Raw genomic sequence first — 12,930 nt, 5'->3', positions numbered from 1 at the left:
CTTCAATAGCTTAATTCACTGATGTTGAAAAGCATTTGGTGTACTTGGTGAAAGGAAAACTGCTTTGAAAAGAAGTATCTTTTCAAGGTAGGTTTTTTAATTTTTACAGCTAGCTATTCTGGTAGGTAGGATCTAACAGCAGAAAACTCTTCTTTGTAAAGAACAAAGGTTTTTCACAGTGCTGGGAAAACCAAGTGCCGCACTGTATAGCTAAAGCGTGGACCCACAGCGGGATGAGCTTCAAGCCAACCTTGATCCACTTAAAGCAAGATAACTTAGGTTTTCTTCAATGTATGTCTATTAGTTTCCACAGTCTTTGTTTCATCTTGGAGACCATGGATCAAGTCCCAGTTTCTGTTTGCAGTAGAGCAGGACAAGGGCGTGTCTGTCTTAGCCCTCCTGTGCGGGCAGTGCTGTGGCACCAGCAGTGACAAAGGCATGAAGCAGTGTCTGGCCCTTTACTCAGGCCCTGAGGAGGGGTGAGCAGCAGGAGAACACTTGGTACCTCAACTCTTCCCAGAGCTCTGCCATTCCCAGAGTCTCAAGGATAGACGGAGAAGCTGGAGGCTGGAGAAAGATGTTGGCTGTGGATGTTGTCAGTCATTTTGCTAATCACTGCAAGGCACTTTCATGTCTCTAGTCAACAGTAAAGGCTTAAATGTAGCCAAGTTTACTGCAATAAAATAAACAGTTTTGACTCACAAGCGTAAATATAAACTTGAACACGATAGAGTGCAATCACCCAGGAGTTTTTCTGGTTTAATTTCCCAGAGTTTCTGCAGTCTAGAAGCCTGGAGATCAGAATGCATAAATAAAGGATAACATTAAATATCTTACGATGATCATATGAGATTTCGTCACAAAAGCAGCTTTGGAGAACGAATGTCTACAGACGTTCCCATGGTGCGAAGACCATTGAATACGCAATATATGCAATACCTGCGTGTGCAGCAGCAGTGCACAGCCTGAATACATGAACTCGCACGTATGTACATGACTCACAGGTGGAAACTAAAGTAGCAGACACACAGCCCAAGTGCGGGCTGCACGTCGGGCGAGCGGTCGGAGGGTGGAGTGAGAGGGACGGGCTGGGCGGCTCTGGCAGGCTCCGGCTCTGGCTCTCCGCGCCGGGCGGGCGGGCAGCCCGGCACTTTCCTTTTCGGCGCGGGGAGGAGCGGCAGCTGCGCAGGCGTTGCTCGCACCCTGTTGATTAGTCAGTGCTGGGATGGCGCTTCCTGGGCCAGGCGCGGCGGCGGCGGCGGGCGGCCCCAGCCGGTCCCGGGGGGCGGCGGGAGCAGCAGCAGCCGCAGAGGCAGCAGCAGCACCAGCAGCAGGAGCGGGCGCCCCGCGGGCCTCCCTCTCCGCCTAGCCCCGCGTGTCCCGGGCGCCTGGCGCGCAGCGAGCCGCGCTCCCTCCTTCCCTCCCTCCCTCCCTGCTTCCCTCCGCCCGCCCCGCTGGCAGCCGCCCCGCCGGGTGGGAGCACCCCGCCGGCGCTGCCTGTCTGGCTGCTCCCTCCCCTCCCGGGCCGGGAAGATGGACCCCGGCCCGCCGCTGGGCTGCAACCTCAAGGACGTGAAGTGGAGCGCGGTGGCCGTGCCCCTGGACCTGCTCGTCAGCACCTACCGGCTGCCGCAGATCGCCCGGCTGGACAGCGGTGCGTGGGGCGGGCGGCGGGGCCGGGCGGGCGCGGGGCTGCGGGCGGGCTGCCGGACACGCTCCCGGGAGCGCCGCTGCCTCCCGCGGCTCCCGAGCGCTCTCCCGGCGCTCCTTCAGCTGCCTTCTGCCGGGGCTCGCTGCGAGGCTCCACTCGCCGCCGAGTCCGCGCCTTGCTCTGCGCCAGAATACCTGGGTGATGTTCTCCCGTGCCCCCTCGGCGTGTGCGGAGGGCAGCTTGGTGGAGCCTGCTTGCTGTCAGCAGCCTGCCCCACTGAGAGCGGTCCTCGCAGTCCCAAATTAAGCGTGGAAGGGCATTTTCAGCACTGGAGACCCGGTATTTTGATGAAGCGATGCTACAACAAGGCCAAATGAGAAGGGATACAAAATAGCCAAATGGGCTAAATCCCTTGTGTTACAATTCCCTAAGAAAGACACGGACCTGTCTAAAGGAGTAGCGTAAGAAGCCTTTGCAGTCTCCAGATAACTTTTTATTACAGTTCACTTGGGTGCTCACCTGCCGTTTCCAAGCCTGCAGCTTTTTGTTTACTCCAGGAAATATGAATCAGGTCTGGCAGAACAGCTGTGACAGCACCGTTTTACCTTTCCTAGATCCATGTCTTGGAAAGTAATGTGTCGGCAAAGAGAGCTAGGGAAATATGGGAAATTTTTTATAAAGGCTCAGACAGCTGCTTTGTAATAATGTGTATGTGCATTGCATGGTAGCTCCATGAAAACTGTCCAGCTCTCTAAAGGAATGCAGAAGATAACTCACAAATTGGAAAAAAACTCTAGGCTTTTTCATTCATTAACATATGAAGTCAGCATCCACTTTTACAATGTAATAGAGCAGGTCTTCATTTATCAATTTTTGTACTGATATGAAAAGTTAAGAATGAGCACAGGCATCGTCCTCTGTTACTTCTCAGAGTACAGGTCAAGACCAAGACTGTTTTATTACTTAACTGCAGTTTCCATAATGCAGTGGTGATTTTTGACTTTGCCCCTGGATTATGCAGTATCTTTTCTTTCACTTGTACTGCTTCCTCAGAGCTGGCACTCAGGAGCAGGTTAAAGAAAAGGGTTTTTGGCTTTTTTAACTGCATCTGCTTGTTCATCATGCTGTCAAATGCATGTTGTCCTGTGAGGATGGCAAAGCTGGTCTGTCAGGGAGTTCCTCGTGGTAATACCTCCTGTCACTAGGAACAGCTAAGATGGCCTCCAGTCGCTGCACTTAAGGCTGTTAATGTACTCGAGGCTCCTGGCACTGATTCAGGCTTTAACAGGATGTATATATTGATGACTTATTAATTTCCCTCTCTATGAGTTATACCTCCCAATCTCCCTGCTCCTCTCATCTTTCTTCACTGGAAGGCACCTGAAGAAGCTTTGTGGGTAGTGAAAGTTTATGGGTTTTGAAGCAAGTGGATGTTGGGGTTTTTCTGGGGGGTAGTCTTGTGTTGGGACTGTTGATGGGAATATCCCGTAATTGTTGGGGAGACAATGATGTGGCTTTTGTGCAAAGGCTTTTTTGTCCCGTGTGCCACATTTAAGAGCATATGCAAAGGCAGGTGGATATAAGCAGAGCTGAGCTCTTCTGCCCATGCCCTGAGATGGCCAGACATGAGGCAGCTGTTGGTGCAGGTGTCCTGCAGCAGTGGTTCAGCCCCACACTAAGCCCTGCCAGGAGGCAGGCTCAGGTGGAGCTCTGTGTGAAGGGCTTTGGGTTGGAGCTGATTTAGGTTTGCCTGCTTCAGCGGCTCATGGGTCTGGTTTTGCCTGCTCAACTGCGTGTACGTCTAACTTTGTGCACTACAGACAGCAGACAAATCAATATTTTATAAAGAACACAGACGCCATGGTCTTGGGGATACGAAGAGATTGCTTTTCCTTTTTCCAGAGGAGGTTGTCTTGCAATAAGAGAAAGCAACTGTGAATCAGTGCATAGCCTTCTAAAGGAGGAAAGTTGGGAAAGTGCAATGCTGGTGGAATTGACTGGAGCACGGGCTGTAGCAGGTGGCTGCTCTGCATCCCAGTTCTTGTCTTGCACAGTTAACAAGTGGAGCTCAGTCAGAAAATTTCTTGATGCAACGCTGAAGAAAATAAATGCAGAGTCCAATCCAAATGTGTATCATCCAGTGCTTAGGAAGTTTAAGGCTACCTCTGTTAGCAAGGTAGTGTCTTGTGCCAGTTTTATCAGGGTGTGGCTCTTATCTTTGGGTCACGGCTTGTTTGCACAGAAGTCTTCTTCAGGTGCTGAATTCCTCTCCAGGTCAGTGGAAGCTGCATATGTTTCATGCTGTTGGAAATCGAACCACCTGTAGATGTCTGTCTTCAGTCACCCTTTGATTCTGTGGTTGGCCTCTGTCTGTAGCAGCAAGTTGTTTCTTGGCTCTTCAGTTTTCATGAAGTTTTGTGAAAGCCCGAATTCATTTCTTCTGACAGACCAGGATGTAGGAGAGGATTGTAAAGCTGGAGTTGTGTTCTCTTCAGAAGATGTCAGTCTTACTGTGTTGTTTCTGCATTTCTTAATGGAGTTCAGCACTTGGTGGATAATGTTCCTAGATGACACCCACACAAGATGTCCAGTTTTGCACTGTTGCTTCACCTTCTGGTCTTTCAGTATGAAACAGAAGAATGGGTACGATCAGTTCAGTTTTTATTCTTTGAGCTTGGATGTGCAGCTCCTGGAAAATTGCCCTTAAGTAATTCAGTTTGATTTCTTGACAGGATGAAGTTATGAAATATTTATGTGCACTAAATTTGGCCCTCTGCTAAGAAGAGAGGGTTTTTCTTGATGGTATGGGAGGAAGTAGTCTTTTGTTACATCAAGATATAGTTGGAAGTAGTTAGGTATTCGTGCCTACCTCATCCATCTAGAAATGATAAATATGTGAACTTCTGGGGGAATTTTTCAGAGTTTGAAAACCTGAAAAACTTTTCAGGTTGTTTTTTTGTTTGGTTGGTTTGGTTTTTCAATTTTAAGACTGATTATGTTTCAGGTTATGCTTTTGGATGCTGTTAAGTCATAAATCAAATTTTGTTTGTTTCAATGGTTTTTGGTTTTCTTGTTTTGTTTTGCTGGTGGATATTGTTACAATAATTCAATAAATAGACTGGAAAAAACCCAAACTTGTCACTCTTGAAGGGACCAAATGGGTTTTTTATGTTTGTTGGGGTTTTTTTCCCCCAACTTCCATAACAACTTACATATTTCTAGATGATAACTCAAATACAAAACTGCTAAGAAAGTGCTAAACACCCTACCAGAGAAAATGCATGGACTTGATCTCATGCTGTGGAATTCACAGAGTAGGCTCTTTCACATGAAAAGAAGCAAGACTTGAAGAGCAAGAGAGGAACAAGCTTTGTGCTGTGTTTTTCCTGTCCTCCCCCCTTCCACCCTCCAGTTCCAATTTGCATTGTCACAGCTGAATCCCACCCCAGTGAGAGACTTGTGGGTGGGTGCAGTGGGGAAAAGATTTTGCTCTGGGAACCCGTGGCAGAAAGAGATCTTATCACAGTGTGGTTGTTGTAACAGGGCAAAAGGTGAGCATCCATCGCTGGTCTGTGAGAAGCAGGGCTGCACCTGAGCCTGGGCTTGGCTCTCCTCAGACCTTCGGGACAAAAAGCTGAAGGCAAAGCTGCCACTGTGTTTTGTTGCTGGTGTGGAAATGTTGTACGTGGTGATCTCAGGGCTTTCGATTTCTGGTAATTATTTTTCTAAGGATAATTTTGAAGAGTAAAAGAGAAATGATATCAAGGTTAAGATCTGGAAAATATTGCTTTGTGTAGAGCTGAGCTTTAGGCCAAGCTTTTTTTTTTTTTTTTTTTTTTTTTTTTTGTAAACTTACTACTCCCTTCAGAGTCCCAAGAGCCTGTCATTCTTTTTCATAGTGGAGCTCCCTTTTTCCCAGACAGTTTTGTTGTGTTTTCACAAGTAAAGATCAGCCTTTGCTTGTAGGCATTTTTTACCCATATATTGGATGTGAACTGGAAGAGTTCACAGAAATTCCCAGTTTGTGTACAGAGACTAAAGTTTATGGGATTAAAAGGCCATGTGGTCCTCTGATTTTTTTTTTTTTTTTCCTAAGAGATGTCTAGGGAAAAAAAATATGCGGTGATGCTGTTGGGATCAAATATAGTGGCACTTGACCTCAACTCACAGAGAAGTGATTCCCTACTGTGCGTGGCAGGGAAAACATGCTGAACTTTCCTGCAAAGGAGATGATGGATCTCAGCAAGCCACTGAGACAGTGAAGGAGGTTCTTCCTTTTGCGTTGTAAATGTGCTGTAAGATGACATGGCAGAATTGGTGATTGTAAAGAAAGGAAAAATCTGTAAAACGGCTAACAGATTTTAAATTTCTTAACCTTAGGTGAACTCCTGTGCATATCAGTAGTGGGTGAATAGTGAGTGAATAGTTGCTCCTGGGGACAAAGAGATTTTATTTAGTTTTATTTCAGGTTCTCTTTTTCTCTTCTATTTCAAAACTTTCTCATGACAACTGTCTACCCCAGTCATGTTCAGGGGACTATTGTTCTGTTCAGCACATTACTGTAGAGCTGATTCCAGTTCTGGAAACTAAGCACCCTCACATCTTATCAAAGAACATCGTACTCAATAGAACAGCGTGGTCGTGTACATAATGAAAATTTTGCATTGCATCACTCCACAAATGCGGGTTATCTGTGCAGCTGAACAATACTTTGAAACTACAAAGAGACTTATTCTTTAAAGGTCTGAATGCTGCTATCCGTGCTTTAATTGTCTTGAATGACCTCCTTCTTTTTAGAAGCTAGTGCAGAGTGTCTCGGTAGTCTGCTATTGAATAAATCTTTAAAAGGCATCATGTGGGAGTAGGGCAAAGCTTTTGAGCGGACCGAGAAAGAGGTTTCAGATGTGCTCAGACCCTGGGCAGTGGCCGTGATCTGATTGCCCACTGTAGGTGTGGCTGCCTTGTCCAGTGAGGTGTGGTAGGTGATAGTTCTTATGTATGGGGCAGACAAGGCAAGTGTTTGATTTGACAGCAAATATCCTCAAGATACCTTGTATCCACATGGCTTGATTTCTTCACTAGGTGCTGAACAGCTTTGAAACTCCGGCTGTTTATACTGTGTGTTCTGCCATAAAAGAATAATCCCAGTAGCATCTCCTGCTTGTTTCCTCTTCTCTCTACCTTCACTGTGCGATCTGCCATTTCCATCAAGACAATTGAATGGAAAAAAAAAACAGTTGAGAGGTTACCACTAACCACTGCTCCTGGGTTTTTGTTTTGGTTGGATTGGCTTTTTCCTTTGCTGGCAAAAAGGTGTTCCAGAAACATTTCAGTGAAAAAGCTTTTAATTCATTTAAAACCTGCAGCTACTTAACGGTGTCTGTGAAAATTGTCCCTTTCTGGAGATGGAGGCCAGTACCTTGGCAAAACCTGTTCCCAGGACTTCCAGTGAGGTAGATAAAGAGTTCAGCATCATACCCATTTTAGTAGAGTGTTCTTAACCAGACATTTGAACCCTTGGTAGTGTGTTAGAGCTATTAGGATGTAAAATAGTTACATTGCTCTTATTTCTTGTGTGCTTAATAAATAATTCTCATTCATATTCTCTGTTATTCAAGGCATGAAACTACTAACTCTTTGTTTCAATTTCTAAAGTTTTGACTTTGTGAGGTGAAGCCTTCGTGTACATAACTGGATAAACACTTCCTGGATAATTATGCAGTTTAGCTATTGGAAGGTGAAACACCTGGAATTTGAGTGCTATAACTTTGAGTCCTCCCCCCCATTTAAATTACATCTAGCTTTCAAACAAAGCACAAGATACACATAAAATTTAAGGTATTAAGGTGCCTCAAACAGTTAGTCAAACCCCTAAGTTTATAACAAATGTGGTGTGATGAATCATATGCTGCTGTTGCAAGGAATGGTATAAGTCTAGCATAGGAAAGAAGGGCTTCGTTGTTTTCTGCTTTGTCTGTAAGTGCTGTTCTGGAACTAGGTGTTCCTGGCTTTGGTGATTACGTGAACTGGCACTCCCTGTAATGCCCCATCTTGGCAGCTATGCCAAGATGAAGTGCTGGAGGATATTGGACAGCATGGTCTGGTGCAACAGGATTTGATGGAAGTTGTGGGAAGAGCTGCAGTGTGTTCCAGTCATTCCAGTGGTGGTTTGTCAGAAGCAAAGGACATGGGTGTTGCTGTGTTTCCTTTTGGCATTAGGAGTAACAAGTTGGTTGGATTAGGGCAGCTTAAGTCTCTCCCCTATAGGAAAATATTCATCATCTTAATGTGGATTGCATATGACTCAAAACCAGCCTTCATAAAACTCAGTGAGCCAATATTTCAAGTCTGAAATTTTTTGCTTTTAATGGCGCTTCTCTTTGGAAAGAGTTTTACGTAGCATTTGTGGTCTGCGATTTTCATACCATTTGCAGTATGAAAAACTTGTGGAGCGAACTTCACTGTGCCTCCACCTGTAAGCCACATCTGCTCATCTAAAAGGCTTAGCACAGAAATGTAAAATTGAGGTGTATAAGCAGACTGAAGAGTGTCTTTGCTGAGGATTAGAGCCACATCTGCACTGCCATCTCTGGGGTAGTGTGCAAGTCGGCATAAAAAGAATAAATCACAGCTTTGCCAGGGCACCTGTGTGCTTGGCTGAGGCTTTGCACCAACAGGAATAGCTGCTGTGTCTCTGTATCTCCTGTACTGCTGCAGTGTGGTGTATTGCCCTGCCAGGCTTGGTGCTGCATGCTGGTGGGGGCAGAAGGGTTTTCCTGGTGCTGGGGAGGCTGTGGAGTCCAGTCTCGTCATCCTTCAGGTTTCCTCTTATGTGGAGGAAGATGCTTCTGAGACTGCAAGGTGCCCACTGAGTGGCTCAAGCCACAATGAAGATGTGAAATGCTGAGCAATAGCTGCCCAAGCTGTGTGTTTGGGGGGTGTGGGGAGCCCTGTGCCAGGGATTGCAGCATCTGCACACCCTAGCAAGAGCTGATGTGCTCTCAGAGAGGAGTGGATGGTGATTTTCCCAAGAAAAGCAGCAAATCTTATTGCAGTGGAGATGGTCACTTGGAACTTCCTGGAAGTGCAAACCTTCAAGAAATGCAAAATTACTTGAAAAGTGTTCTTTTGGTTTAGGGGCTTTTCTTTCAGGATGTTTTAATCTTGTAATCACAGAAGACTTGGATGTGTGTGGATTTCCTTGTTCTGTGAGAATGTTACTGGGCTTCTAAGAGAACCAAGAATAAAGATTTAAACATAGTCTCAGAGGCTGGAAGATGCCCAAGAGCTCAACCTGATGAAGTTGATACTGAAGTTGCTTCATAGCAGGGCTGAACCCTAGTGACTCAAATGTTATATGAAGTACAACATGCTGCAATTCTGTTTGTGAAAAGAGCAGGGAAAACATTGTGGTGGCGACAAGGAAGTTGGAGCATTTCTCCTTACAGTCAGAGCTGGGGGAGTGGGGAGAAAAGCTGAGTAAAGAAGTAAAAGCCCCTTTTATGGGCCATTATGTGCCATGTGCTACTTTGCTTTCTGTCTTGGTGCCTTCATTGCAAAACCTCTACCTGGCATGGGTAAGGATGTGGCTCCATGGGTGACAGGTTTCCAGGGACAGGCTGGAGGACTGCAGCCACTGTTTAGGGGAGCACCAGCCTCTGGCTGGCATACAGTGTGGGGGTGTGCATCCTCCAGAGGTAATGTGCTAGAGGCTGTGTGGGGACACTGTTCTGCTCTGCAAGGAGCACATGGGCTAGTTACACGGAGTACAGAGATTAACCACCCTAAATAGAGTTCATAAGCCTTTACTCTGTCCTGAAGGGACAGACTGTGTGCCCAGGGCTGATCCAAGGGCACAGGTGGAGGAAGGTCCCTGTGTGCAACATAAGCAGTCATTTCAGAACTCTCCCCAACTCGGTGTTGCACTGCCAGGGCTGTTGCTCATCACTGCAGGAGCTGGGCAGCCAGACTGAAGCAGAGCATGTTTGCCTTGCAGCTGGGTTTCTAAGAGCTATGCAGTCTAAATACTCAAGTTACTAACTTCCAGGAGCTACTTCCAAGTAGCCCACAAATGCTTGGATACCCCCTCTCCTGTGTTTGTTTTTCAGTTTTTTGCTTTTCTGTTGTTGTGGTTCCATCTGGCAGTTTTGCTTACTTGCCCCACTGAAATCTATTCTTGTTGCTTCCTGGCACCTCACCAGTTTGGAGATGGAGGAGGGAGGATTGGGGTGGGAAAATGAAGGAAACTTTTTCTTTAAGGAGGGGGAGGAAAAAGGCATTTGTGCACAGATCTTGTCCAGCTTTCCTGTTGCATCTTTCAGAGTGTCCCTTGAGAGCATGGTGGGTTCCAGGAACCCTTGGCTCCTATCTGTGTCATTTGTTACATGCCCCAAGCTACTGTCCTGCCCCTGTGGGCTTCCAGGAGGTGTTGCAAAGTTATCTGCAAGGTTGCTGTCATGTAAAACTCCTAGCACTGTCCAGCAGTGGCAGAATGGAGCAGTGCAAGGAGCTGCTTCTCTTATCTTTTCTTGTCTTCACAAAGGGTAGTCTTTCATTTCACCTCTTCCATCTGTTGTGCTGTCTTGTTCCAGCACCTGTGCAAACTCTGCTTCTCCATCCCTCCATACCCTCCTCTTTTCACTCTACCCTCTTCTTTTTCGGGATGTTCTTGGACCAGAGACCAGTGTGGTGTTTTGCTGTGTATGTTCCAGGAGGGATAGCTATGTATGTGCTACCAGAAGTGAGAAAGCAAGCAGGCAATTTTAGGCATTTCTAGAGATTTGAGTGTTTCTGGTCACTGGGAGCAGAAGCTGAAATTGCAGCTCCTTCTAACAGCAATGAGCTGCAATTCCTTCCCACTGCAGTGGGGTGGCTGATATCAGCACAGAAAATGTGGGATCTCCCCCTGGGGAGTCCTACACTTAGCTGCTGACATGATGTTTTATTTAACTTCAGTGAAGAGAGTTTTGCTGGCAGCACTCAAATGTGAATTGATAGGCTTTGCATGTAATGCTTCCTTTTCTTAGCCCACACTGGTTGCTGGCTTGACTTAGAGAATGGGAGTGGGCATGCTGTGTATCTGTAAGAATAACAGTAATCCTTGTCCATTTGAGATACAATGTGATGAGCCAAAAGGAGAATTTTATGTGTGTATCCTTGCTGAAAGGCTGGCTTCCAAAACATTTAATTATTCCTGCTTCTTTCTTAACAGTTTTTGTTTAGGCTTCTATGTATTCAAAGGACAAACTGCCCTGTTCCTTTGAAGGGGCCACAGGCATACACATAGTTAAATCTGAGATCTTACCCAAGTTGCACTTACGTAATTTCATTATGGTCAGACAATTTTTTTCCTGTCTTAATCTCTGAATATAAAGCAGAAAACTCATAGCAGGAAAATATAAAAAGCATCGGCACATGTGTGACTCAGAGGTGAGAGGGCTCAAAATACAAAATGTAGTAACACACACATGTTGCTGCAGCCCCTGGACCCAGGATGTGGCTGCAGACCAGCAGCAAGGCTGTAAGAGCACTGCAGCCAAATGTAGGGCGAGCTGGAGGAGATTTTTCTGTTGCATGTCTTATGGGTTGCAATGTCAAATATCATTTGGATTTCTGTCAATATATAACAAAATATCTTAAGACCAAATTGCCTGCGGGCAAAGATAAATGCGCCCTCAAGGGGACAGTGAGGCATGATGGGCTTTTTTTATTCACTCTGTTCTGCATGCTGCTTACCAAAAGTAAAAGCTTTCCTTTCCACAGGAGGGTGGGTTGTTTTTTGGGGTTTTTGTGTATGTCTTCTTAAGGTGATAGAAATATTATCAAAGAACTGTTATTCACTTGTCCCTTACATTTTATTAAAAGCAAATCCATTCTTTTTATACTTTACAGCTCACGTATAGGTTTCTCTGAAACAGTGGAAATAAACTGCATTCAGGATTAAGACTGTTCTTGATCAGAAAAGATGTAGGGGCTGCTTTAAATGTATTCCTCCTGCTAGTATTCCCATATTACTCAGATACTGTTCCAGGATGTAAGCAGAGCAGAGAGGTGCCTAATTAGAGTTGAACATCCATACTTCTCTCCCTGTATGCTGTCAGTCCACCTTTGAAGAGGCATTACCTGCCTATTAGTGATAGTTGAATTTTTCCAGGTTGAGCAGAAGGGTAGGATGGATGTAGCTGAATTGCAGAGACAGTGGCAGCTCCAACAATCGTGCATGCACAATCCATTAGTGCCTGCTTGGACTGAGAGGGCAAAGGGAGGTGGGCCAGGCCACTGGGCAAGCAGAGCTGAACTTTTGTTCGCTTCCAGCTGGTTTTATTTCATCCTTAACCCAGGCTACAAGAAAGATAAGAGACAAATTAAATTGTAATGATGAGTTCTCTGAAAGCCAAAGAAAACTATGCTTGAGCAGCTCCTGCATTTGAGCTACTTTATTTTTAATTGGGAACTTATCCAAGTTGCCCCAAGTTCAAGCAGGGATCACTGCTGAGCAATACAAAGTGCCATAGTGTCCCTTTAGGACTTGGGATATATAATGAGAAGATAGAGCATGTTTACTTGGATGGCATTTTAAAATATCATCTAATTATAAATAACTGTCAATGAGAGCTCCCCAGCTTTCATGCTGTGCCCAGGAAAAGTCTGAATGAATAGACTGTTTCTCTGTCTGCCAGGGCAATCTGGAATCAAAGTCTAGCTCTTAAATCCATGAGGTTGGTAGGGTTAAAATTTTCTTCATCAGCATCCGTACTCTGCGGAGCTTTACCCAGTTTTCCCTGCCCACACTGCCCGAGACTTGTGCAGCAGCAGAGGTGCTGCTGCCCCTGGCTTGGTCAGCTGAAGCAAGCACTCTGTATCTGTGCCTGGGCATAAATAGGAAGTCAGTAACAGTGTGTTCAGTGCAATGCTAATTGCTGACCTCCCACCTCTCCAGTTTTAAGCTTCTCCAGCTGGGCACCTGATGCTCAACAGGCACTTGGAAGTGTGTCCTCCTCATCTGAGCAGGAGCTCTCTAGAATGAGGAATGGCTACCTCTAGTGAAAGAGAACCTCGGTTCTCTTAAGGAAGTATTTAAAGGAGCTGATTTGTGTGGCAGCAAACTGCTCAGAGGTCTCATTACTGCTGTGTTTTTCCTTTGGTCAGGTAGTGCTGTTGTTCTCTTTACCTATCAGACTGCTTTTGAAAGCTACCCTGCGTTTTTCATTTCCAGGCCTGGTACCTTGATTGCAAAGGGTAAATAGAATATTTTAACTTTTTTACCCCCTTGATTTTGG

At 45.7% G+C, this 12,930-nt stretch overlaps 1 protein-coding gene across 1 annotated transcript in view; it reads left to right on the top strand.

Moving 5' to 3' along the window:
* Positions 1–1,309: 1,309 nt before the first annotated feature.
* Positions 1,310–12,930, top strand: part of GAREM1 (GRB2 associated regulator of MAPK1 subtype 1) — a 101,603-nt gene continuing 89,982 nt past the window's right edge. Inside the window, exon 1 of the mRNA XM_033065691.2 lies at positions 1,310–1,654. Within this exon, the coding sequence (XP_032921582.1) occupies positions 1,534–1,654 (121 nt within the window). The 5' untranslated portion in view covers positions 1,310–1,533. The remainder of the gene's footprint in view (positions 1,655–12,930) is intronic.

This window comes from Catharus ustulatus, chromosome 1 (assembly GCF_009819885.2).
Source record: "Catharus ustulatus isolate bCatUst1 chromosome 1, bCatUst1.pri.v2, whole genome shotgun sequence".
Classification (NCBI taxonomy): Eukaryota; Metazoa; Chordata; class Aves; order Passeriformes; family Turdidae; genus Catharus; species Catharus ustulatus.
Note: the sequence above shows the minus strand (reverse complement) of the source record. Positions and strands in the feature narration are given on the sequence as shown.